General features: G+C 56.3%; 1 protein-coding gene across 1 annotated transcript in view; it reads left to right on the forward strand.

Annotated features, from left to right (window-relative positions):
* PLXNA1 (plexin A1) overlaps positions 1-25,416 on the forward strand; it is a gene marked incomplete at its 5' end in the record, with an annotated part of 105,299 nt that overhangs the window by 71,209 nt on the left and 8,674 nt on the right. The window contains 17 exons of the mRNA XM_082321352.1: positions 609-760; positions 1,119-1,239; positions 1,556-1,692; positions 2,237-2,404; positions 3,296-3,389; positions 4,318-4,557; positions 4,737-4,880; positions 5,630-5,864; positions 7,209-7,351; positions 10,368-10,624; positions 15,016-15,082; positions 20,000-20,146; positions 20,978-21,137; positions 21,708-21,811; positions 22,286-22,382; positions 23,090-23,280; positions 24,173-24,342. Coding sequence (XP_082177478.1) covers positions 609-760; positions 1,119-1,239; positions 1,556-1,692; positions 2,237-2,404; positions 3,296-3,389; positions 4,318-4,557; positions 4,737-4,880; positions 5,630-5,864; positions 7,209-7,351; positions 10,368-10,624; positions 15,016-15,082; positions 20,000-20,146; positions 20,978-21,137; positions 21,708-21,811; positions 22,286-22,382; positions 23,090-23,280; positions 24,173-24,342 — 2,627 coding nt within the window. The remainder of the gene's footprint in view (positions 1-608; positions 761-1,118; positions 1,240-1,555; positions 1,693-2,236; positions 2,405-3,295; positions 3,390-4,317; positions 4,558-4,736; positions 4,881-5,629; positions 5,865-7,208; positions 7,352-10,367; positions 10,625-15,015; positions 15,083-19,999; positions 20,147-20,977; positions 21,138-21,707; positions 21,812-22,285; positions 22,383-23,089; positions 23,281-24,172; positions 24,343-25,416) is intronic.

Consider the following 25,416-nt stretch of genomic DNA (forward strand, 5'->3'; position numbering starts at 1 on the left):
TCAGGCCACACCTGCCCACTTTATTGGGCATCATCCTGGTAAATGAGGCGCGGCGCCGCGGTGAGGTGCCCTCCCTTCCCAGCCGGCCTCGGCACAGGGTTTGCCAGCAGAGAGAAACCCTTCTTTCCCCTGCCTGCTGTACACGGGGGCCTGGTGGAGATGCTTTCTCCTTTGAGGACTTCTTGGATGTGGGGACCTCATCCCTGGGTACGTGGGACCTGGCCAAAAGCCAAACAGATCCAGGTGCTTCCTCGATGGCTCAGCTGGAGCCGTGGCTGCCGCTGCCCTGTCTCCTTCCCGTCCGTGTCCTTGTCACCTGTGAGGCAGCTCCGTCTGCAGTGGGGTGTCCAAATCCCAGCCCTCTGCTCGGACACATCTGGCATCTTCTGGCTTGTTCCTGGGAGGATTTATGGACATGGCTGTCATTCAGGAGGTCTTTCCCACTCTGTGTGCTCCTTGCAGATGCGCTGGCATTTATCATAACCCATCTGTCCTCGCAGCTCGCGGGGGAGCAGCACGCGTCCCACGGCTGCCCGGGCTGCAGCCTGCCCGAGCGAGGTGTCCCTGTGGCTCTGCTCCCTCAGCTGACAGGCCGTGCTCTCTCCTAGCTGTCACCCGAGACCGGCCCCAGGCAAGGAGGGACCCGTCTGACCATCACCGGAGAGAACCTGGGCCTGAAGTTTGAGGACGTTCGTGGGGGCGTTCGAGTCGGCAAAGTGATGTGCATCCCCATCGAGAGCGAGTACATCAGTGCTGAGCAGTAAGTGCCCGGCGAGGGGTGGGTGTGCTCCAGGTCACCGTGGTACGTGGGGGTCGGGGTGCTGCTGCTCAAATGCTGCCCGCAGCTGCAAGAAGACACGGGGCTGACTGGGCTGGACTGGGAGAGAAGTACCTGCTGGTTGTGGTCACTCTGGGAGGAGCCCAAAGGCTTTGGGGAAGCTCCCCCCAGGGCTGGCAGTGCCAACAGCCACCGCCTTGGTTTCTCATGGACCCTGCTGGCACCTGGGACCTTCTCTTGGTGCCAGATCTGCCCCTTTCTGAAGCCGGTCCATCCCCACCATGGCTCAGGGAGCATCTCGGTGCTGGGGCACTGAGGGCTCCTTCTCCCCATCCCTTAGGATCGTGTGTGAAATCGGAGATGCCAGCCTGAGCAAGGTCCATGAGGCGCGGGTAGAAGTGTGCATCCGTGACTGCTCGCCCAGCTACCGGGCCACATCCCCCAAGAGCTTCACCTTTGTGGTAAGCCCCGTGCCGGGGGACAGGGCTGGTCCCGGCTGGTTTGGGGTGGTTTTCCAGGCGAGTTGGAAAACTGGCCATCGTTTCCCTGGGGGGCAGGTGGGGATGCTCTGGGCAGGCGTTGGGTCATGCTGGTTGAATTTCTCCAAGGCTGCCACTGCTCTGCCTCTCTGCGGTCGTGCTGGCACTGCCAGCTCTCATGCCGCTGTCCCATGGGTCCCTCTCCTCTGCAGCCCTGTCACCTGCTTGGGGCTACCTGAGGGTGCGGGTTTTGGTCCCCGGACCATCTGACGCCAAGGATGCTCTTTTCCTTTGACAGACACCCACTTTCTCCCGTGTGGTCCCAGCCCGCGGCCCTCTCTCCGGTGGCACCTGGATCGCCATCGAAGGCAGCCACCTCAATGCTGGCAGCAACGTCTCCGTGACCATCGGGGGACGGCCGTGTGCTTTTTCATGGTGAGGGGCATGGAGGGTGGTGGAGGATGGGTGGCAGGCACCTCCAGAGGCGGCGGGACCCCCAGACAGAGCAGTGGCCAGGAGGGACCCCAGGAGCCAAACCCCGTGGGCAGCCGGAGGCATCTCCCCCCGAAACCTCTGTGTGTCAGAGGCTGCAGGAAGAGCCCAAAGAACGGGGATTTTTCTCTAAAAGCACAAAGCCCTGAGGCATGAAGTGGATAATTTTTAGATTAGGGATGATAATGGAGCGGCTCTTTAAATATTTTCCTGCGGTAATTACTGGTTATCAGCCCTAATCGCTGCTGTTTGCAGCAGCCGCGCGATGGGAACGCTCAGGAGCTGCTCAGCCTTTCCTGGCTGCCTTTTGTTTCATTTCTTGGGTTTTTTTTTTTTCTTTTTTTCCTCCTTTCTCTCTCCCCACCCCCGGCAGTTTCAGCAGGGGAGAGGGGCTGGGGCAGGGGGCTCACGGGCAGCGTCGGCCGCCCCCGGCTGCCCTCGCCTCCCTCCTGCCTGGGTGCTGACGGGTTGTGCGTTTCTGCCCCAGGAGAAGCGCCCGCGAGATCCGGTGCAGGACCCCCCCTGGGCACACCCCTGGAGGCTCCCCCATCCTCATCAACATCAACCGGGCAGAGCTGAGCAACCCCGAGGTGAAGTACAACTACACGGAGGACCCCACCATCCAGAAGATCGATCCTGAGTGGAGCATCAACAGGTGAGTTGAGGGGTGCCCGCAGGGAGCTTGTGGGATGTGGGAGGGGCTGTTTTCCGCATGGATCCCCTCTCCTGATGGGTACATCCCAGTGCTGCTGGGATAGCCGCTGGGCTGTGCTCCAGAGACGCGGCGAGAGGAGTGTGAGCAATAGCTTGGCACTGGGGTCCTGCTAACTCCTGGCCTGCAGTGCTCAGCCTGGCAGGGGGCAAGAGCAGAGAGCGCTTTGGATCTGCTTAATTTCAGCTTGACATTTGGCGGCAGTGAATAAAATTAAAATATTTCCCATCGGGGGATTTTTTGAAATGTTTACATATTTTTCTAAAAGGCTTGAATTGGCTGGAGAGGAGGCGAAGGAATCCATTAAGCGCTAGCGCCAAGGGAAACCTTCCCCAGGGTGTTGATGAGGAGCAAGCTCCCCAGGGGCATGGCCGAGCTCTCCGGGACCGCGGGGCTTTTAACACCAAGCCGTGGAGAAAACCCGGCAGGGCTCAGCCTGCCCTGCCACCCGCTGCCTGCATGGTGGAGAAGGGGGTGGCAGGCAGGACCTCCTCGTCCTCAGGATGCTTTCCCAGTGTGGACACTTGGTCTCCTTTAGCCTGGGAGCTGCCTTCAGACCCCAAAACCTGGACACAGGGTGGGATGTTACTGTTAATTAGCAGGGTTTGTATCTCTAGTTGGCCCTTGGGTCAGCTGAGATGATGCGGTGGTGGTGAATGCCAGATCCTGCTGGCTGTGGTGACATCTGGGTGGGATAAAAGGTCCCCAGGGCATTGTGGTGCACCCAGGCTGGGGCAGATGGGCGTCTGGCTGCTGAGGATGGGCGCTCCCCTCCAAGAAGTGGGGACCCAGTGCCAAGCTGCCTCTCCTGACCCGTTGTCTCCATGTCTCTAGTGGTGGGACCCTGCTGACTGTGACTGGCACCAACCTGGCCACCATCAAAGAGCCCAGGATCCGGGCCAAGTACTGCAACTCTGAAAGGGAGAACGTAAGTGGTGCTGGCCAGGGCGGGGAGCAGAGCACGAGGAGGAGGGATGTCGTCCCTCTGCAATGCAGAGCGGAACGTGCATCCCTTGCCCATCAGGTGTGATGGTGTGGAAGGGCTGAGGTCTAGGGCTGCCGCCCAAAGAGAGGCACCGATCTCGCTGCAGGGCCTCCGGCCAGGTGCTGCCACGAGAGGGTTGAGATCTGAGCGTGCAAAACTGGTGGGAGGTCTGTGGGCTGTCTGCAGGGTAGGACAGAAAGAGCCCGTCCCCAGCAAGCTCCCACCTGCCACCCGTCGCACATCCATTGCAGACAGCAGTCTCTCTCTGCCCTGGGGTGGAATCACAGAACGCTTTGGGATGGCAGGGACCTTTAAAGGCCATCCAGTCCATCCCCCTGCCACAGGCAGGGACATCTTCAACCAGATCAGGTTGCTCAGAGCCCCATCCAGCCTGGCCTTGAATGTTTCCAGGATGGGGCATCTACCGCCTTTCTGGGCAACCCCTTTCGGTGTTTCACCACCCTCATCGTGAAAAATTTTTTCCTTATACCTAGTCTGAATCTACCCTCTTTTAGTTTAAAACCATCACCCCTTGTCCTGTCGCTACAGGCCCTGCTAAAAAGTCTGTCCCCATCTTTCTTGTAGGCCCCCTTTAAGTATTGAAAGGCCGCAATAAGGTCTCCCCGCAGCCTTGTCTTCTCCAGGCTGAACAACCCCAGCTCTCTCAGCCTTTCCTCACAGCAGAGGTGCTCCAGCTCTCGGATCATTTTTGTGGCCCTGAATGTGGTGCCACTTGATGTAATAGCACAGGACAGGAGATCCCGAGTCTAAACCCTGTGTCCAGAGCTGCTGCTTGCAGAGATCCTTGTGGGGTCTGATCCTGACCTCCCTGTCGGGAGTCAGGTCTGACCTCTGTCCGTGCCTCCTGCAGAACTGCACCGTCTACAACGACACCACCATGGTGTGCTACGCACCCTCCATCGACAACCCCGTGCGGAGCCCTCCGGAGGTTGGTGACCGCCCGGATGAGATCGGCTTCGTCATGGATAACGTCCAGGCCCTGCTGATCATCAACACCACCAACTTCGTCTACTACCCGGACCCTGTCTTCGAGCCGCTCAGCCCCACAGGAATGCTGGAGCTGAAGCCCAGCTCTCCCCTCATCCTCAAGGTAAGGCAGCGTGCACCCGGGGGCAGAGGGGTAGGTACGCATCCCTCTGTGGAGGTGGCTTTTTGTCTGTCGTGGGGCGAAGTCCTGCACTGCGAGAGCACAAATTTGCTTTATGTTGTTTTTTTTAAGCGTTCCCCATTGCACGAGAACTGACAGTCTCCTTCCTTGTTCCCTCAAAGGGCAGGAACCTGCTCCCTCCGGCTGCTGGTAACTCCCGCCTGAACTACACGGTGCTGATCGGAGACACTCCCTGCACCCTGACCGTCTCCGAGACCCAGCTCCTCTGCGAGTCCCCCAACCTCACCGGCCAGCACAAAGTCACGGTAGGTGCTGGCACCGGTGCCTTTGCTTCTCGTGTCCCGTGTGTCGCAGAGGTTCGGTCTTTATCCTGGCACCGGCCCTGCTACGTGCTTGTCCTCAGATGAGGACCGGATAGTGGGTGCACGTGCAGGAGCATCCTCAGGAGGCGTCTCCCTGCTCCCTGGGCACTGCTCTCCCTAATTACATGTTTGGTAGGACCAAATACTTTGTCCCTTCCCCAGCATGCTCAGCCAGGCATTCCTGCGCCCTGGCTGGCCCTGCCAACAACCTCCCTTCCCTCTGGGTGCCAAGGCGCAGCCGGTGCCAAGGCGGGGGGGGGGGGGGTCCCACCCCTTCCCCGCGGTGCCAGCTCGCACCGTAAGGAAGGCTCCTTTGTTTGTGGGGTTGTAGCGCAGCAGCGCTCGTGCTCCAGGACCCCGCCAGGTTGAAAGGGACCTGGTGCAGTCCCCCCTCAGGCTCCCCACCCGTGGGGAAACTCGCTTCACATCCCATCTGTTACTGCAATGTTGTCTGAATGAGACATCAAACCCTCTGCCTGCTCTGCACACGCTGGCAGCATGTGTCCTGCATCCCGTTAAAGCATGCCGCGCTGCTCCAGACCAGCTCCTGCCATCCCTGCGTTTTTCCGCATCCTTCCTACCCTGGCCTGGGAGTGATTCCCCAGTTCCCAGCACAGCAGGCATGGTAGGGAGGGCTGCCCTGGGCACGTGCCTCCTGACTCCAGGTCCTTTTTTTCCCCGCCGTGGCACAGATTAAGGCTGGAGGGTTCGAGTTCTCCCCGGGGACGCTGCAGATCTACTCGGACAGCCTGCTTACCCTCCCCGCCATCATCGGGATCGGCGGCGGGGGTGGTCTGCTCCTCCTCATTATCATCATTGTCCTCATCGCCTACAAGCGCAAGTCCCGGGATGCCGACCGGACCCTGAAACGCCTCCAGCTGCAGATGGACAACCTGGAGTCCCGGGTGGCCTTGGAGTGCAAAGAGGGTGAGGGATCCTTGTGCCGCTAACGTGGGGCTCTTGGAGGGTCTCGTGCCCTCCTGAGGCTCAGCGTGCTCCTACTGCTTTCCTGCTGCCTTCCGGAGCGGGAATGGGAACAGGCAAAGCTGCTTTGTCAGAGGAAGAGAACTCATTTTGGGTGGGATTTGGGGATTTTTCAAGTTAAGGAATTCTCCTGTTTCTCCAAATGGGAGAAAAGAGAGCGAGGAGGGTAGCGAGGGCTGCCTGTGAGTGGGCAGTCGGTCTCTCGTTATGTGACAGACGGATGCTGTGAAATTGGACAGAATTCCTTGTATGATCCTGCTGATAAAACCTAATTGCCCATTATCCCCCTGAGCTGGCTCCAGAGGCCCCGACCCTGCCAGCCACAGCCACAAGCAGCCCGGGTGCTGCAGATGGAGCAGGCACCGAAACCAAGATAATAAAAAGGGGAAAGAAAGAAGAACCCTTTGGTCCCCCAAATCCCCATCCCTGCACACGCCTGCGGATGGCACTGGTGACAGGGAGAGGGGAGGGAGCTGGTGGAGGGGATGGTGTCTTGTCTTCCACAGCTGGCAGATAAAAGGATCTGCTTTTAATTAAAAGGCACAATCTCTTCCCTGCCTTTTCTCTTTTCTAGTCCCACTAGTTACAGATAAGATAGCACGCCTTTCAAGCTGACGGTTTGTTTTTTCTCATCAGGCTGACGTGCCTGCAGTCCTCTGCCTGGCTTTCGGCTCCCTTTAAAGTGCCGTTAATTTGATTTTTTGAGGGTCTTCTCCCCCCCGCCCCAACCCCTTTCTCTGGTGCATATCCAGGACTCCTCTCCCGTCAGCTTTTCCCTGTAGGTGCAATTAAAGGTTCAGGACCCCCCCGCATTGCATTCCCCTGGGAGTCACAGCTGCCTCTGCTCGGATCGGGAGGTGCCGGGGTGGGTGTGTTCAAGCTCTTCTCTCCAGTAGTATTTAGGTCAAAAAGAAATGAGGACATTTTTGTGGTTTAGGCTAACGTTTTCCCCCAGAAGCTCTGGCTTTGTTCAAGCCTTGCTGTTCCCCGCTGCCCCCAACATCCCTGGGAGGCTGTGAGTGCTGAGCAGGGGGGATTTGAGCCCTCCGGGGCACGGTGGTCCTGTTCCCAAATCTGCCACTTGATATATTCTGGGGTAGTCATCCCCACCCTCCGCAGCTCAGTTTCCCCATCTGTGAGATGGGGACAGCGATCACAGCCTGCCGGCGGGAGGGATGCGGAGCTGATGCACGCCTGGGGTGCCGGGGGGTGCGGCGGAGGCTGGGTGCCAGTGCTGTGTGCTGGGACTCCGGGATGTGGTGCTTAATTCCTCTTTTCCCACCCCAGCCTTCGCCGAGCTGCAGACTGACATTAACGAGCTGACCAATGACCTGGACGGGGCTGGCATCCCCTTTCTGGATTACCGCACCTACGCCATGCGGGTTCTCTTCCCAGGGATAGAAGACCACCCCGTGCTGAAGGAGATGGAGGTGTGGTACCGTCTGTCTGTCTCTTTAGTGTTTCACCCTGGGGATGCGGCCCTGCATGAGTCCTCACGCCCCACGCATAGAGCTGGAGAGATGCTTTGGTCGGATGCTGGCCCGGGCTGGCGCGGCAAAGAGCATCTCGCTGCGTGGCAGCCGACGTGAATGCGGACTGGCTGCCGAACGGTTACTGCACTCTCTGACATTAATATCAATATTTATATTAATATCATTGCTGCTGTCATTTTCTACAGCACTTGCTTTATTCAATTGGGTTTGTTTGATGCCTGACCGGCCGCTCGTTTCTAGCAGGCTTGTCCGACATCGCCTGCTTGCTTGGCTCCGTTTCCCCACGCAGAACCCATCCTTGGCATCCTTCCCCTGCTCCCCAGACCAGCTGCCTCTCCTCTCCCGGCCTCCCCACCTCTGTTTAATTTAGTGCGTGCAATTGCACAGCAATTGGCTTCTCGTTTGCTGGGCTGCCGAGGCCGCTCTTGATTAGAGAAAGGAGGGGGGTGACCTTAGCTTCCCCTCGTTGCTGACCTGGCACGGTAATTAATGTCGACGTGGGCTTCACAATGTATTTAGGAGAAGTAATCGGCCCTGGTGCAAGATGCACGGTCACTAATTACAACACAACAAGCTCTTACCAACTGCAAGCGCACGTGCTGGTGGTGTACGCCAGCATGGCTACAGCGCGGGGCCCTGGCTCGCTGCCTGCTCTCTTTCCCTGGTCCCTAATCCCAGCTCCGGAGGGCGGCGGGGACCCCGGTTTCCATGGATTTCCCCTTGCAGCTCGGGTTTCCGGATGCTCCCAGCCGCCTGCAGCCCTCCCTGGGGCACAGCCCTTCCTGGCTGTGCAAACGGCTGGCTCTCCTCTCACCTCTGCTCTTGCTCTTAAGGGTTTTCCCTAAAGAGAGAGGGGTGGAAAGGGTATCAAAAACGATAGCAGAGGAGGAATTTTGCATTGGCTGCAGCAGGCTGGGTGGGAGTTTGTCCGCTTCCAGCTCCTAATTCAAAACATCCCACTCGAGAGAGCACACCAGCTCAGCCTGGCCTGGGAAACAAGGGGTTAAAGTTGCAAAGGAGCAAAAAAAAAAAAAATCCCCAAAAGAGATTAAATAAAGCAACTACAGTTGTGTAAGCTTCATATAATTTAATCAGGTTTGCTTTTATTTGTCTCTTTACTCGGAGTGTAACATTAGCTATTGCAAGTGACGGGAAGGAAACGGCACTTGCTCACGCACAGGCTAATCCGCAGCGAGCATCGGGCTGTCGGTACCAGCTCCCTTTCTCTTTACGTTTAGAGGGGGGAGGTTTGTTGCTTTGTGTGACTTTAAGCCTGATTAAATATTTAATTCAGTATTGTTCATTTATTTCTGCTAATGATCAGCAAATTAAACACAGGGGCCCAGGGAGGCGCCAGGCGTGTGGGGGGCTTAGGCATTGCCGTGCTGCTTGTGATGGCGGTTTCATGCCCTCCCGTGCTCCCTGCCAAGGCTCCAATGGGATCCTCGCTGTTGGGCAGGACCCGTTTCCCATCGAGGGATAACCTCTGCTGAAGGGAGAAAACCTCTCTGAAGGGAGAAAGCCTTTCATCCCGTGGTCTCCTTTGCCTGGTCTTGGCAGGGATGGGGATGCAGCACGTCCCCCTCTGCCCCGGTTTTACGGGTGGGTCTGGCAGGTCTCCAGCCGGCTCTCGGGTCTTCCCATGCTGAGGAATCGACCGGCATCTCTGCGTCCCCAGAGTTACCGCATCATTGCGTCCCCGCGTAGTCTGGAGGGAGGGACGGGGACGGAGAGGGTTTGTCACTCCCCCATCGCCCTTCGGGGCTGCCCTGGGGCAGGCGTCCCCGCTCGCCTGGGTGATGAGGGTGCCAGTGGCACCTGGGGGCTTGTGTCGCAGAATTGACAAGGACCGGGTGGGAAACAGGGTTTTTCTCCAGTGGGAGAGAGTATTTTGGAGGGGGAGGTTACAACGACGAGGAATTTTGCTGAGCTGAAGAGCGCCGATCCAAAGTTTTGATTGAAGTGAAATGATTTGATGTGTCAAAACCCCGTTCTTCATTTTGAGTTGGTGTTTTGAAATGAAAAGTGTTGTTTTGTCTCCAAATATCGACATGAAATGAAATTTTTCACTTATTCTCCAAATCAGGAAGACAAGGGGGGGCTGTGGAAATTAAAATTGACGTTTTACCACAGCAAGGCTTTTATTCAGAGGAAACCATCTTTTCTAATGGGAAAACGTTGTGTTGTAAAAATGTTCATTTCCGATAAGAAACGTGGTCAGGGCTGACCAGAGCTGGGCTGACGATGGCAGCACGGGGGTGAAAGAATCCCAGCCCAGTCCCTGCTGGGTCCTCCGTGGCCAAGTATGGCCAGAAGTACATCTTCAAACGTCTCAAGAGGAAAGGGAATATTTCAGGTTGTGTCTGGAGCGGGGCAGAGCCAGGTTTCTGCTATTTGCTTCGCTGTCTGAAATCCAGCCCCCCAAAACCAGGCGGGTTTGCCGCTGGCGGAGCTTAGGATTGTGGCTTTATTTGCTTTCTGTGCAATACCCAAAGTGCATGTTGCAGTGACTTGGGTGGGAATTGAGCTGCTTGTTAGCTGAAATTGAAAATTATAATTTGTGTGTGTGTTTGGGAGAGAGTTTGTTTATGGGAGGGAAGTGCGTGTATGTGTCTGCACACGCGTGGGAGAGAGTCTTTGTATGGAAGTGTGTGAGTGTATATATAAACATTTATATATACACACACTGATGCCCTGAGACTGTGTTAACCTGATGCTGAGATATTACAAACTAGATAATACTTCTGGAGGGAGCTGAGGCTGATCGCCAAAGAGGAAGCTTAGCAGTGTTTTGAAATGAAGTGGAGAGAGCAAATCCAGCTGCTTTTTGACCCTTTTTCATCCTTTCCTCTTGGGGGATGAGGGTGAATCCAGGGTTTTATGCAGCCCAGCCACCTTCTCCTCATCGCCCTCCCTCTCGTGCCCATCTCCCAGCTTTGCTCTATCCTTGCAGGTACAGGCGAATGTGGAGAAGTCCTTGACCCTCTTCGGGCAGCTCCTGAACAAGAAGCACTTCTTGCTGACCTTCATCCGCACTCTGGAGGCTCAGCGGAGCTTCTCCATGCGGGACCGTGGCAACGTGGCCTCCCTCATCATGACGGCGCTGCAGGGCGAGATGGAGTACGCCACGGGCGTGCTGAAGCAGCTCCTCTCCGACCTCATCGAGAAGAACCTGGAGAGTAAGAACCACCCCAAGCTGCTCTTGCGGAGGTGAGTGACCATCCGAGAGGCTGGAGCTGTGGGACAGTGCCCAGGTTCTTCTGACCATGTGGACACGAGCTGGTGTCCTTTAGGGATGCTGTCAGTGATGGCTTTGGTGTTGGCTGTGGCAATGTCGGCGCTGGGTCTGTGGTCAAGCGTTTCCTTGCCTGTCTGCATGCAAGTATGAGAGGGATGTGGGACCACCCGGACCCAGCCCGCTCAGGAGTCGCCCATGGGATGTTCTCGCTCTGGTTTGGCCCGTGCAGGTTCGTGTTGTCTGGGGAGGCGGGAGCAAGAGGCTTGGCGTCTGCCGGCTGCGTAGGCTGGTGCAGGGAGGATGCGCACTGGTGTCAGGCGCTGTTGCGTGTTGCTGCAGCGATGCTCCCACCTGCCTTCCCTTCTCCAGGTGACCAGGCGGTCCCCCAGGCCTCCCAGCACTTGGGGTGGCTCTCGCCTTGCCTGGTGGCTGCCTTGCTGCCGACACTCATGTGTGGGTGCCTCTACGGGTTCACAGCAGGCCAGAGTCCTCCTTTCCCCGCTGCCTCCTCGGGGCTTGCCCACCTTGCCGGGCACGTGGCGGGTTTCCTGGGAAAGCCAAGTGGATCTTCTCAAGCTGGGAGTCTCGCTGGGGCCGGGGGGAGCGCGAGCAGGAGGCAGCCTGCCAAGCCCTGCTGTGAGTCTGCCTGGCCCATCAATATTTAACGATAGCTCTGAGCTCTCCTTCATGACGGGCTGATGAATATTGAAAGATACACCAAGTGCTGAACAAAAACAATTAATAAAGTCCACCAGCCCAGCTCAAGGCCCTCCGTGCTGTCTTCTCCCTTCGCACGCTGTGCCGTGCCTCCCCATCTCCGCCTCTACCAGCCCGATGCCACCAGCCTCCAGCGGAGATGCAGGGATGGCTGAGGGCCACAGGGTTGGCATGGCACCAGAAAGGCTTGAGAAAACCAGAACATCTTTCAAACATCAACCGATGTTCATGGCATGGCCAGACCGGACAAAGCCTGTTGGGTTTTGGTGCCTGGCCCTGGGGAGAGGCCTGGAGTGGACACCGATGTGAGCTGATCCCAGTTACATCCCTGCTACCTTCCCCTTGCCCGTCTCTTTAGGCACATTGCTTTCTTACTCTCTCTGCTTGATTTATCACGTTGCAAGGGAGCCCTTAATTTCTCAAAGCACCTCATTAGCAACGTGCAGGAGCGGGGTGCAGTGCAGACCTGTGGCTCGCCAGGAGAGGGGTGGGTCGTGGAGGTACCATCCCCTGTCCCCCATCTCTGTTTCCTAAGTGCATCCTTAGGCTCTTTCCCTTCTTACTGTCCCTCCATGACACCAGGCTTCACTGAAATATTTAAACTGCATTTCCAGCTCCTGGGTCTCTCAGAGCATCACAAAGCCACTGCCATTGGAGCAAAGCTCCGGAATGAAGTAAATCAATAAAATATAAATAAAAGGCAGTGCAGGGAGGCCAGCAGCTGCAGTGGCTGAGCTGTGGGAGCGGCACGAGGGCAGAGCCCAGCCCGCGCTGGCGTGGCAAGAGCCAACAGCCTGAGGACTAGCGGTCCCCAGCCGCGGAGCTTGGGGGTCCATCACAGGTGGAGCTGTGGGAGGCTTAGGACAGGGACGAGGTCCCCTGGCCGGTACCTTGCTTGTGCCTCCAAGAGTGATATTTAAAGAGACTTTGTTCTTCCCGCAGCTGTGGCATGGAGCGAGCGATGTTGAGGGCTGTGCTTCCTCCGTCCTTTTGATTAGCCGTGCTGCTGGGCGCGAGAGTGTGCTTACCGCCCAGGGCAACTGGATTAACATTGATCTAACTGGCGAGGGCTGTTATTTATTTATTTTGTTATTGGATAATCCCCCTTTTGCTGTGGCATCTGGCTCTGTCGCGGATATAGACAAACATACGCCGGAGCCCGGGTGGTGGCACTTCAGCTGAGTGTTACAGACTTGTCAGCGAAGGACTGGTCTGGGGCCGGGGAGGGTGTCTGCTGAATAGCTTCAGTCCACCCCGTCCCTTGGCTTTCTCCCCATGTCCCTCTCCTTCTCTCTTTTTTCCTTCCCCTTGATGGATTCATCTTTCCTGGCGGGGCGCAGGAAGGCTTCCCTCCTCGTGGAGGCTCAGGTATTACTGTCCCCTAATGGTTTAAGGAGAGCTGTGCTATTCCAGGGAGGGCAAAAAGGGCTAAGCCCCATTAGCACAAGAGAAAGCCTCGGATGGGACCATACGACCCCGAGTCAGCTTAAATAAACTATGGGAAAGTGGATTTCCTAACCCAGCCATCTGGCCATTGGGAACTGGTGCTATCCCATCTGCTGGGCACGGCATTGCCGTTGGGCAGTGCATGGCATTGGGCAGTGGGACACTTTGCGGTGGCTCTGAGGTTTGGGTTCCTTCTGGGTTTTGTCTCTTGAGTCAACCCATTTGTGTCCGTTCCCCTGGTGCAACAGGAAAGCAGCCACGTCCTTGAGGTTGTCGGTATTGCTTGTGCTTCCAGGAGCACCTGTGTTTGCAAGGGGCTGATCCGATGATTTATGGGTGGATAAGCTGAAGCAGCCTAACCAGAGAGGGCCGAGGGGCTGGCTGGCATTTTTACTTTAAAGGAAGTGAAAGCCACTTTAGAAATAATGGACGTCTTAAGGGGAATTTTAATCTTATGGCAGCGAGACCAGGCTGTGGTGCAGAGACAGGGGCGTTCAGCTGCCCTTGTAGGGCTGCACGGTTCACCTGGATCCTGCGTCACCCTCAGCTCCCTCCATGCCAGGCTGTCCCTCTCCTCTGCTGGTGCGGCACGTCCTGGCTGCAAGACCAGCACCCCAAGGTCCCCACGTCCTATTCGGACCCACCACGTCTCACCCCCATCCTGCAGGATCCCGCTCTCCCTCTTGCGCACGTGCTGCGCGGTGATGGTCCCAAACAGACACAGGCGACTCCCTCAGACCTTCCCGGCCATGCTGCTTTGGAGCATGTTGCCATCTGGATTTGAACCATGCTTTAGGAAACTAGGGGCAATTTATAGGTTTTCTCAAGACATTTTTGGCTGCTTCCTTCAACTGTATCTCCAAAAGCTGAGAGGCACGGCTCCATTTTTAAGCTCCTTTTTGAGCAGGTGGTTGCAGCATTGTTTGCTACAAACTCCTACATCACCACCCCACTCTGAGGAGACACACAGAGACCCAGGATTTCCACCATGCAGGCAGGGAGGGGTTAAATCCCAAGCCTGGCATAGCGTCCTTGCACAGTGCTCCAAAGGTACATGGAAAACAGCTTGAGCTTCCAACCGCTGCTCTTACTTCTTCCTCCTTTAATCCCCTTGTTTTCGGCTGAATTAGTACTGGGGATAAGTTTGACCAAAATCATATTGAGATCAAAGTCTCCAGACCTAAATCCAGCGGTGGCTTTAATGAAGGCCATGTGCCTGTGGACCGGTGCCCTCTCTGCATTGCAGGGCTCTGCATCCCTGCCCGAGAGCCACGCAGATCCAGGCCCAAGGGCAGGGGCACGGAGAGAAGCGAGGGTGCAGAGCGTGGCCTCCTAAAGCTTCGCTGTCACCACCGAGTGCCAAGAACCAGGTGTCCTCTCCTCCAGTGGTTCTTCTGAACTGACCTTGCGCAGGCTGCTGGGGAAACCTCTCTGCATCCCTCCAGTACTGGTGGTGATTGTCCTCTTGCTCTACTGCGGTTCCTGGGCTTGGAGGCTGTAGAGATCAAAGGCTGCTTTGGGTGTTGCTGGTATGTCCCATGTCACCCAGTAGTGGTGGCCTGTGGCAGGGCGATAGCGGAGTTGAGAGCCTTGCAGGAGCAGGGGTCAGAGCAGCAGCTCCCGGGTGGGGAGGGGGGCTTCCATCGGCACTCGGCGATGTGGGAGGAGGTGCTCCTGTCGCGGGAATGGGGGGTCAGGATCTGACTGCCTTGCAACCTCAGCTCTTCCCTTTAGGTTGTGCTTTAACTGGGGAGCTTGAGATAGGTCTGGTGACATTTTACCTGGCTTAGGTGTCTCATATAATCCTCCTGTGGAGGGAGCTGTCTGGTTCCAATGGGATTTGATGGAAGAAACAAACTTCATTTAAGTAGAAGGTAACAGGGAGAAGCAGAAAGCTGGTCATCCCCTGGGTGAGACAAGGTCATGCTCGGCTCCCTCCGGTTCTCCAAATATGCTGGAGACCAATTTGCTTCTCCGTCCTGGGGGGCTGCTGTGGCTCAGCCGTGTGGATGGGCAGGCTTTTTACTAGAGCTTTTGCTGTTTGCTTGTGCCCCGTTCCTTTGAGGCTCCTGCCTTTCCAGATGTGACCTTTTACAGCCAAAAATAATTTACCCACAGTCCAAGGCTGAGGTGGCAATGGGTGAGATCAGAGACCTTTAATATCCTCTCCTGACAGCTTTGCTCTCTGCCTTCCCTACAGAACAGAGTCGGTGGCAGAGAAGATGCTGACGAATTGGTTCACGTTTCTGCTGTACAAGTTTCTGAAGGTGAGTTTGGGAAGGGAGGGCAGCCCCGCGTGGGTGGGGAGGTGGTTCCTGCCTGAGCGGGACAGGCAGGGTGGTACCCAGAGCCGGGGCTGACCTGCACCTGCGTGCTGCCGCTCCCTCCCAGAGCAGAGATCGCTTCCCAGGCCTCCGTTCCCATCCTGTGTTTCTGAGATGTGATTAGTGATTCTGGGTCTCCTTTTGAGGAAAGAGCTGAGATTGAGAAATGAAATCCAGACCGGGATTGCTTAATGCGTAGTGGGTTTGAGATCTTCATAAAAACGGTGCCTGGAGAAAGGATAAAGCTGAAGCAACTCAGCTGAGTCTTGAATCCCTTCGGAGCGGTCCCCATTCTTACCTCCTCACCTCTGCTTGTGTAACTCGGGAGGAAAAAGCCCCGGGATCTGGTCCTTCTGTAGACATCACTGTGCTTGGAGGATATTTCTGCCTGTTTGAGCTGTAGTTTGACGTGCTGCGGTCTTCACGTAACGCTGCTGCTTTTCCTTCATCTCTTTGACACTGAGGCTCCTTGGTAGGGGAATTGTTGCCCCCAGGCATCTCCGCTTCCGCTGCTGCTTCCCCTCCAAAAGGTGCCCCGGTGGGGATGGGCGCCCCGTGGGGCCTGTGGGCAGCCAGGGATGCCAATGCGTAAGGGCTGCTTTTAGCTCTGGTTCACCCAACCCATACTGAGAACATTTATCCCATCAGCACCGGTGCTTCCACCTGCTAGAGCGGGTTACGCAGCTGCAGCTCCAGCCCGTGGACCGCCGGCTCGGTCTTGTTGCTGCTTCGGGATGACACCGGTGGAGTGAACGGCATCTCTGGTCCCGCCGTGGGTCTGTCAGTCAGCAGACCCGTTTCTTGGGATCCTGCCTGGTGTCAGCGCAGCGAGGCTGGGTGGCACGCAGCCGTTTTTGTGGGATTTCATCCCTCATTAAGATAAAGAGGGTTTGAACCATTTCCAGCCAAGAGATGAGAGCGAGCAGGAGTCTGTGCAGAACTCAAGTGATCGTCAACGAGAGGTGATTTATAATATCACTTACATGCACTTGGCTTTTTGCCTCTGTCGAGGGATAGCCTGTATCTATAAAAATCTAGCTGTAGCGTGTGGCGGAGATTGCTTTCCAGGGGTGGGAGAGGAGAAAAGCTGTGCTGGTCGTGGGGAGATGTCAAACCTCCCGCCGCCTCTTCGTGCCGGGGCTTTGCTCAGCGGGGCCACCCTCCGCCCCTGCAGCGGCAGTGCCCGGTGGGATCAGGCAGGACACCGGCAGACTTTGCGCTCCGCGGGGTCGGTGGGACAGGCAGGAGTAGCTCTCACTGTGGATAAACTCCTCCAGGGCTCCTTGAAGTGGACAAGGTTGTGCTTTGGCCGAGCAAAGCACAGCGCACAGCCTTTGAACGCCCACAGAGGCGTTTGGGGATGTTGCGTTACTGTGCGTGACTTGATGCCCTTGTCCTGTCCCTGGCTGGGCTGGGCCATGTGGGGAGGTGATGGGGGCATGTTCACCTTGTTCAGAAGCTGCTTTGGATCAGCTCATGTGCCACCACTGTTCTGCATCTGTCCTTGTACAGCTCTGTCCCCCTTTGGAGAGGCTTCTGGACGCATTGGCAGTGCGGGGCAGGTCTGAGGATAAGGAGTAGCAGGAGAGAGAGACGTGGGGATGGGACCAGGGCAATGCTTTTTTATAAAGTCCTTGACTACGCCATGGCTTTGGCGGGGGAAAAGGCCTGCAGTCTCTGGGTGGTAGCAGCAGGAGAGAGAAGTCTGATCTAGATGCATCGTTACAGGAGGAACATATGCTGAGGGCCTGGATAAACCTGCTGGCTGTGAGATTTGTTACGCTGGGGATCATCTCCCTGGGAAAGTGGTTGAAACTCCATCACTTGGCTCACTTGAGTTAGGCTGGAAGAGACTTGAGGATGCGCTCATGGCCTCTCCTGGGTCAGTCCCACCAGAGGAGACCACGGGGGCCGTTGCCGCCTGTCTCCCGGTAGCGAGGATCACAGGTGGCATCAAAAGCAGGAGGAACCCGTGGAGTAGATGGGGAGGTATCACAGCAGGCAGTTTGCCAGCAGGGAAACTGCACCAAACCGCGGTAATCGTGCATGTAAATGAGGCAGGCGGACGTGTGCCCAGCTGCCAGATCAGCTCTCAGCAAAACTGCCCGGAGCAGGGCCGGGCGCTCGGCATCGCGCGGCTGTTATGTGCTGGAGCGAGGGATGGGGACGAGGACAAGGACAGGGACAGGACAGCCCCCCCTGCCCAGGGCCAGCAGCGTGGGGAGCCAGCGAGGGCTGGTGCTTTCACAGGGACCCTGTAGTCGCATTTATCAGACGCTTAATGAGACACCCCGGGGAAAGGGAGAGGGATAAATCGAGACAAGTGCTGAAAAATGCACGATATTAGGTGCCTGATGAGCTAGATCTAGTCAATAAGACAGTTTGAGCGTTAGCTGGCTTGCCTCAGCCTGCTCCCAATCTACTGACGTGTGCATGCACGGCGGTGTTTGCAGTCGCCCTCCTGCAGCTCGGCTGGCATGGAGAGCCCCCCAAAGTCCCCCTCACTCAGGCCCCCAGCAGTGAGCAAACTGCGTCGGGGCTGGCAGCGTGGGCACAGCCGCGTCTGGGGGCAGGCTGCCCTCCATCAACCTGCGGGGCCGCCCGGCCCCATCTCAGCTGTCCCCTCCTGTATCTCACCCAATGGAGATCATCTTGAGGCAACAGCCTGGCGCTGGTTTCTGCTTTTCCTGTTCATTTTGTTGGTCTCTGTCAGGAATGAGCCCTAAACCATCCTCATCTGTTGTGGCTTAGTAAGCTGTGACCCACAGCAGCATCTCAGCCCGTGTCCTCAAGAGCTGGTGGGGACAGTGAGGTTGGGAGTGAGGTTTTGCATTTTAAGGGTAGGACCCACATTTGGAACAGGTGGGGAAGCCAAGCTGCAACGTGGAGGATGCATAGAGTCAGGGCGACAGGGCAGAGGGGCTGTTTCGGTTGGCATTAGGGCACCCAACATCTCAGAAGGAGATGAGGATCCTGGGGCATGTAGGAGCCCCCAAAAACCTGCACGGTGCTGGAGGAGTGATGTATCCATCACCAGGACCACTGATGCCTCCATCCCTCTGGGGAGGCCATAGGACCAGCATCCAAAAAGAGATTTATTCCCCATCAGCCCGGCTGATGCCCGAGGAGCAGAGGAGGTGATGCTGGGGTGCCTGGAGCACAGCTGGGCCGCCAGTGTAGGAAGGGCTGAACCGACCTCTCTTGGTGGGGATCCCCAGAGGTGGGCGCAGCGCTGCAGACGGGGGGGCCAGCAACCATGCCTCGCCGGAGAGGGGAAATCTGTGGGCTGGGACAGGAGTAGCTGTGCCAGATGTGAGCAGGAATCCCGCTCCAGGCTATCTTCTATCCACACCACTTCTGCAGACTTGGAAGTTTTACGAGGAGTTTTTACAAGCAGCCGAAAGAAACAAGTCATTCCACCGTGGCCGGAGGGGTGGGCTCGGGGTGCCGTGGGAGCCGCCGGGGGCTCACCGCTCTGCGGCCAGCCTGGCACTCCCGCCTTGCCGGGCGGCCGGTAACGCGCAGCGTAGCACCCACCTTGGGTCTCTCACTTTTCCAAGCTGACTTAATGAAGCCAAGTTTGCAAATGAAACATAATTTCAAAGACACGCATGTTGTCGGAAGGTCTGGGGATGATGTATGCCTGTTCCTGCTCGTTAGCAGCTGTCTCTTTAATTACCGCAGATGCTAACGAGATGCTAACAGCATATGGTGACAGGGAGAGCAGCCGCACTTTGCACCAAAGTACAATTTATTTGTGAGGCGGCCGGGAGGGAGGGGCGAGGGCTGGTGGGGTAAAATCTACTGGGACTTCTCCCCGTCCTCTCTGCTCCCATGGTACCCTTTTTTCTCCCTTAGGGCTAATGCCTGTATCTGGAAGGGCTCATTGGGATGCAGCTCAGGGGAGACATTTGGGCCCTGGGTGATAAAGGGGTGTCCACTTCCAGCCCCCCAATGCCAACTCATGGCTCCAGGCTGGTTGGTGCCTCCAACCCTTGCTGGGTCTTTTGCTGCTCCTGGGTCACTGCAGTTCCAGCATCTTTGGGTGAAGCACCTGGTCCAGTTTCCCTCTCCTTTCCTCCCACCTGTGAGATAGATGCTGATGTGGCTCTGGCTGGTGGCTAAAGCTGGCTCTGACTATAAGGGTTTGGCAGTGGGGCCATGTAGGTGGCAAGTGGTTTGACTGCAGGAAACCTCATTGCCTGGTCCCCTCCATCAGCTGGAGACTCAGGGTAGGGTTGTCAGCGAGTTGCTCTCTTGCTTTTCCTTCCCAGTGGATCTGGCTGGCTGTGCCCAGCTGTCATATGGAGAAACCTCCTTTGACCTTCTCTCATGTGAGGCTGGGCTCCTGGCAGATGCCAGAACTGCATCGTGATACCTGGGCAAGAGCCCCCAGGCTGTCCCATTACAGTGTGCCCTTCCCAGTCCTCAGGTGCTTCTCTTGGCTGGGCCAGCTCAAAAGATAGGCTATATCCCATACACAAAGTCCCCAGACCCAACCTGCTCTTCACTAGCCTGGAGCTTAACCTTTTAAGCTCATTTTTGGCCTGTAGAATGAGCAGAATTCACTGGGGAGTACCTGGAAACTCTGGGAAGCTGAGCCGAGGGGCTGGTAGACAAGAGAACAATCTCCAGAGGACTTGGAAGGAGAGAATGAGTTCCTCCATGGGATCAGTTTTACCATGTGCCCCCTTCCTTGCGGTCTTGAGCCAGGGCTGGAGACTCTTTATAAAGCCGCATATAGGGCTCGATGCTGCAGGGCTACAGCAGGCTCCTGACACAGTGGTGGTTCTTGAAAGGCAAAGCTGGTGCCTGGCACCTTCTCACCTCTCTCCCTCTCCTCCATCCCTTGTTCTGCAGGAGTGTGCTGGGGAACCGCTCTTCATGCTCTACTGCGCCATCAAGCAGCAGATGGAGAAGGGACCCATTGATGCCATCACAGGAGAGGCTCGCTACTCCCTCAGTGAAGACAAGCTTATCCGGCAGCAGATTGACTACAAAATGCTGGTTAGTGCAAGCGGAAGCCTCACTGGTACTGGTGCTTGCCAGGACTGCTAGGTCCAGCTATTTAACAAGATCTTGGAGGCACCCAAAGTACTTTGCAGAGAGTGGTTTGTCTCTTATTCTTCTTTCTGGCATCCTTGGGGTGCCTCTTGCCCTGCCTCTGTTGTGCCCATCTCAGCTAGGGTCAGAAATGGGGCCTTTGCATGGCAAGGTTTGCTCTTGCCATGGAGCTGAGGAAGCCAAACATGAACTGAATTCCCCCCGCCCAATGCCTCTCCCAGCAAACCGCATGGCCCTGACAGATACCGGGCCAGAGATGCTGTTGAACACATGCTACCTGGAGCAGCCAGTGGCTCATGTTGGATGGGGATCAAAGCTGAGATTACTGCAGGAGATGGAGAGATACTTCTCTTCCCCCATATGAGCCATCTCCTCTGTCTGAAAGATAAGCCAGGCCTTTCCCCTGGCTGAGCCTGCACCTGGTTCTCCACCACCTCGATCTCCACTGGGGTGGGGTTGGGAGGGGAGTGGAGTGTGCTTGAGCATCGCTCAGGCTAGACCGGTTTTGGTGAGCTGGGCATGGTTTGCTGGCCCAGGATTCCTTCACTGATACTGTGCTACCTTTCTGGAAATAGCTGGAGATTTGAGGGTGGCGGGAGAGGTGGGGAGAAAGGGGGAGCAGGAACGTGCCATGTGGCTGCAACTCCGCAGCGGCCCGGGAGGTGAGAAGACATGGCCTGTAGACAGCTGTAGCCCTGTGTCTGTGGACCTGCCTTTGCAGCCAGTGCATCACAACCTCTCACTCGAGCCTTTCTGCCCCCCTGTGCTGTGCAGACCCTCAACTGTGTGAACCCCGAGAACGAGAATGCCCCAGAGATCCCTGTTAAGGTGCTGAACTGCGACACCATCACGCAGGTGAAAGAGAAGCTGCTGGACGCTGTCTACAAGGGGGTGCCCTATTCCCAGCGACCCAAAGCCGGAGACATGGACCTGGGTAAGAGAGGCCAGGCACTTCCCTGTGGGGAGCAGGGATGTGACTGAGAGCAGAAGTGCCAAAAAAACTGTTCAAGGCAGGAAAATCTGCATCTCCTACGGGAGAGGGGACCTGGCAGGACCGGAGCATTTGTGCTTGCCCAGTCTGCTTTTGCTGTGCTGGTGGCACTGTGTGTGGGGACCCCTGGCACGAGAGCGTGGGTTCTGCCAGTAGAGAGGATGGGGAGAGGAGCCTCCTTGGCTCTGGCTGTGGTCTGGGTTGCAGACTTGAGGTGGCTGAGGTCCAAGGAGGCCAGTAATAGTTGAGAACAGCGTTAATAGTCCTGTTCTTAAAGGAGGGGCAGGAGAATGAAGAGGAAAGTAGCAAAGGGAACGGTCGCCAGGGTCAAATCAATGCTGTCTTTCCTTGAGCGCTTAGAAACATCCAACACCATATTGATAACCATCAGTCCTGGGGTTCAGAAGGTGGTGGGAGCACTCTTTTGTTGATGCCCAGACCCTGCTCCTACCCTTGCCTCGGCTTTGTGGTCCTATCGCCCTAATCATGAGCCCTTCTCCCTCATGGGGACAGAGTGGCGGCAGGGCAGGATGGCCCGGATCATACTGCAGGATGAAGATGTCACCACAAAGATCGACAATGACTGGAAGAGGCTAAACACCCTGGCCCACTACCAGGTAAGGCTGTCCATGGTGGAGAGCACTGAGCAGTCACCAGCTGCTTTGAGCTTGAGCATCTCTTCTCCCTCCTCAGCTTGGTGAGGGCCTGGGCTCAGCTCTCCAGACCGTGCTGCTCATGCAGGGGCATGGCCAGGAGGTCTGCAGGCACTTCCCTGCCTGAGCCCCATGTTTACGGTCCTTCCGTTCAAGGAAGCACTAAATGAGGCATCTCCAGGACTCATAGGGGCTCTTTCCTGCTCTGACCTTACTTTGCCATTTTCATGCCAAGGTTTCTGATGCGTTCCTGTTCTGACCCCTTCCCCTGAGCTGTCGCAGAGGTAGATACGGAGGTCTCCTTTGCTGGAGATGGATGTCCCTGGGGTGGGGTGCAGTGTAGTTTCATCCCTCCTGGGCTGGTTTCTCCCTGCTGCGGGGCTGTTCCTCCTGTGCCTCTCCGGTATCGCAGCCTGCTCATGCCACCTCTGCCCCCAGGTGACGGATGGCTCCTCGGTAGCCCTGGTGCCCAAGCAGAACTCGGCGTACAACATCTCCAACTCCTCCACCTTCACCAAGTCCCTCAGCAGATACGGTGAGCGCGCAGGGGCGTCCTCCGCTGTGCTGGCAGGGACGGCAGCACTGGGCTGGGCTTGCAGACCAAGGCACAGGGTGGGTGATTGTAACTGTGGCTCACGTGAATAAGGTCCTCCAAACCCCTGCTTCTCCTGCACCATGCTATTTTTTCTGGTGTTGGAGAGGGAGCAGATGCCCTCAGAGCCATCTCTCTTTGCAATGTGTCAAACTCAGGGGAGAAAGACATGTGTCATATGGCTGCTGCTAAGGGATCCCCTCCCTTTTATTCCCCTGAAATCTAATTAAAATAGGCACAGAGGCACTTTGCGCTTAAATGAGCAGAGTTGAGGACTCCAGCGAACATGCTGGCAAGTGCATGTCAGCCTTGGTTTGGAAGGGAATAGTGTGGTGGGCTCAGACTGACACAGGAGGCATCTGTGATCCTGGCACCTGCGTGCTGGGAGCAGGACAGACCTCCGCAGAAACCCTTCCACGATGGTTCTGGCTCCTGTACCTCAGCCAGGCTTGAACGCAGCCCGGCAGGCTGTGAGGATGGTCCCAGCAGAGCTCCCAGGCCACGGTGACTGCAGAGGCTGGATCCCAAAGCTCCCGTTTCATGGCCACGACGTGCCCTGAAGCCGCAGTGGAGGGAAGGGGGACGGAGCGGCTGGCGGCGAGGCGGCGGTGGGCAGGGTACGAGTGTCCCCCTCTGCTCGGTGCTTGCAGAGAGCATGCTGCGGACAGCCAGCAGCCCCGACAGCCTGCGCTCGCGGACCCCCATGATCACTCCGGACCTGGAGAGCGGCACCAAGCTCTGGCACCTGGTGAAAAACCACGACCACATGGACCAGCGGGAGGGTGACCGGGGCAGCAAGATGGTCTCCGAAATCTACCTGACCCGCCTGTTAGCCACCAAGGTATGGCCCAGAGACGCAGAGCTGCTGCCTGGCTTTTTATATCTGAGTGGGGAAGAGTAGTGATTTGGGTTGTCCAAAACTGGTAAGCACTGCTTTTTTGTTAGCCTGCTGCTTCAGCACAGGAGGAGCTACTCTCTTGGTCTCTTTCCTGAGCTGGGGGTGATTTTTTTTGTGTCAGAACCCTCAGTGAATATCCCTTGACTGGGTTGTCCTGTTTGCTTTCTGCACCCTTTGGCGTTGTTACTGTTCCCTGTATCCTTGAGAAGCTGCTGGACTGCAAAGCAGAGCTGCCCTGGGGCAGGTGCCTCATCCCCTTTGGCATTTGGGATAAAGCTGCAAAATCAGTGATGTGGGAAGGGTAATTACCCGGGGCATTTGGCATCGCAGCGGGTTTCCCTTCCCTCAGCACATACAGAACCTTCTCTAGTGCCGAGCGGGTGCTGTGCGCCCGAGATGTCCCTAGAGAGGAGCGGAGGGCTGTGGCTCAGGATGGCAGAGACTGGGGGCAGCCATCTCCCCTCTGACTTGGCTCCCTGCCTCGTGGGACGAGGGCTTGTTCAGTGATGTCTGTCATCAGGTCTTGGGTGCCTTAATGGGACCCAAAAAAGACCATGGTATAACATACATTCACTTGTTTTTTGCTCTATATGGTGTTTTTATTTGTATGCTTTTAGCATGCCAGATCGTGCAGTGAAGGAGATATCACTGCAGTGTCTGCTTCCCAGTATAAACCACTGAGAACCAGTAGGGTGACACAGACTGTACTATGCTTCTCTTCCAGGTGGTAGCAATAGAAGTGAAATTGGTTTAAAGGCTGACCTTTAGTTAAAAGCTCATCTCTCTGCTGGTGCTGGGTGTTGCTGAGCCACCCTTCTCTCTTTCTCCTCTTCAGGGCACCCTGCAGAAGTTCGTGGATGACCTGTTTGAGACCATCTTCAGCACAGCACATCGTGGGAGCGCGCTGCCCCTCGCCATCAAGTACATGTTTGATTTCCTGGATGAACAAGCTGATAAGCATCAGATCAATGATTACGATGTCAGGCACACCTGGAAGAGTAACTGGTAATGGAGAGGGGCTAACGATATCAAAGTTAATGATACTTTCAACCCCTCCCCACAGGGCGCAGAAATATGTTCCTGGAAATGATCCAGGACAAGAGAGGCCCATATCTCTGTATTTCGAGTGTGGGTAAATCCTTCGCATGCCTTCCTGCAGCAGAAAAAATCCCAGGAATGCAATGCTCCCTCAGCCCTTCCATCCCCAAATCCCAGGCACCACGCTCCCCCTGACGGCTGGAGTCGGCCGAGGACCACGGCGGCTCTGTTCCCATCTCACCTTGAGCAAAGGCAGCCCAGGCTTCTCCATCCTCCGGGCTTCCCCAGAGATGCCAGCCCCAATTCTCATCTTGACTGTCCTAAAGGTGTTTCCATGCTCCCTCCTGTCGCTCAGCCAAGCATGCCCTAACAAAGTCAGCGTAAAGCCCTGTATGCATCCTCCATAAGCTTGCCCGCAGAGCCAGCCCGTCGGCTTTGCTAATCGCTCCCTGAAAAGCGGGGCGGAGCGGCTGGTGAGACCTCCGTAAGTGCTGTGCTGGGGCCAGGGCTCAAGCAGGCGTTGGCTCCTGCTCCGCAGCCCCCCCTCGGCATTTTTCTTTTCTGCTGCCTCACTGATTTCATCTCTCTGATCTTGCCGTTACTGGAGACGGGTACGTACATTCCCGTGTCTGGCATTTGTTAAATGGCAGCCAAATTGCTTTTGTATAGTTCAGTAACTGTTGGCAATTAGCAGGGCAGGAAAAGAAACATTTTTAAATGGAGATGTGAGAGTGTGGAAGTGCTTGGAACTGATTTATAACTCGGTTTTCTATATTAAAAGAAGGAGCAAAAGGCAAGGGAGGAAAAAAAAGCCCCGCTCCGCAGGGGCTGGGCGTGCAGGCTCCTGCATACTAATGCCTGTGCTTATCTCTGGGCGCTAATTCGGCGTGTGGAGCTAATTTCTCGAGGCCATTCCCTTCACAAATGAAATATGTACATGCACCCGGTACCCTCATTAGGAAAGTCCTGAGGAATGAAGTGTGTTTTGTCTAAGATAAAAGCATTTGCTGGGTGTTGGTGCTGAGGGATGACAGAGCGGAG

This window comes from Platalea leucorodia, assembly GCF_965183815.1.
Source record: "Platalea leucorodia genome assembly, chromosome: 9".
NCBI lineage: Eukaryota > Metazoa > Chordata > Aves > Pelecaniformes > Threskiornithidae > Platalea > Platalea leucorodia.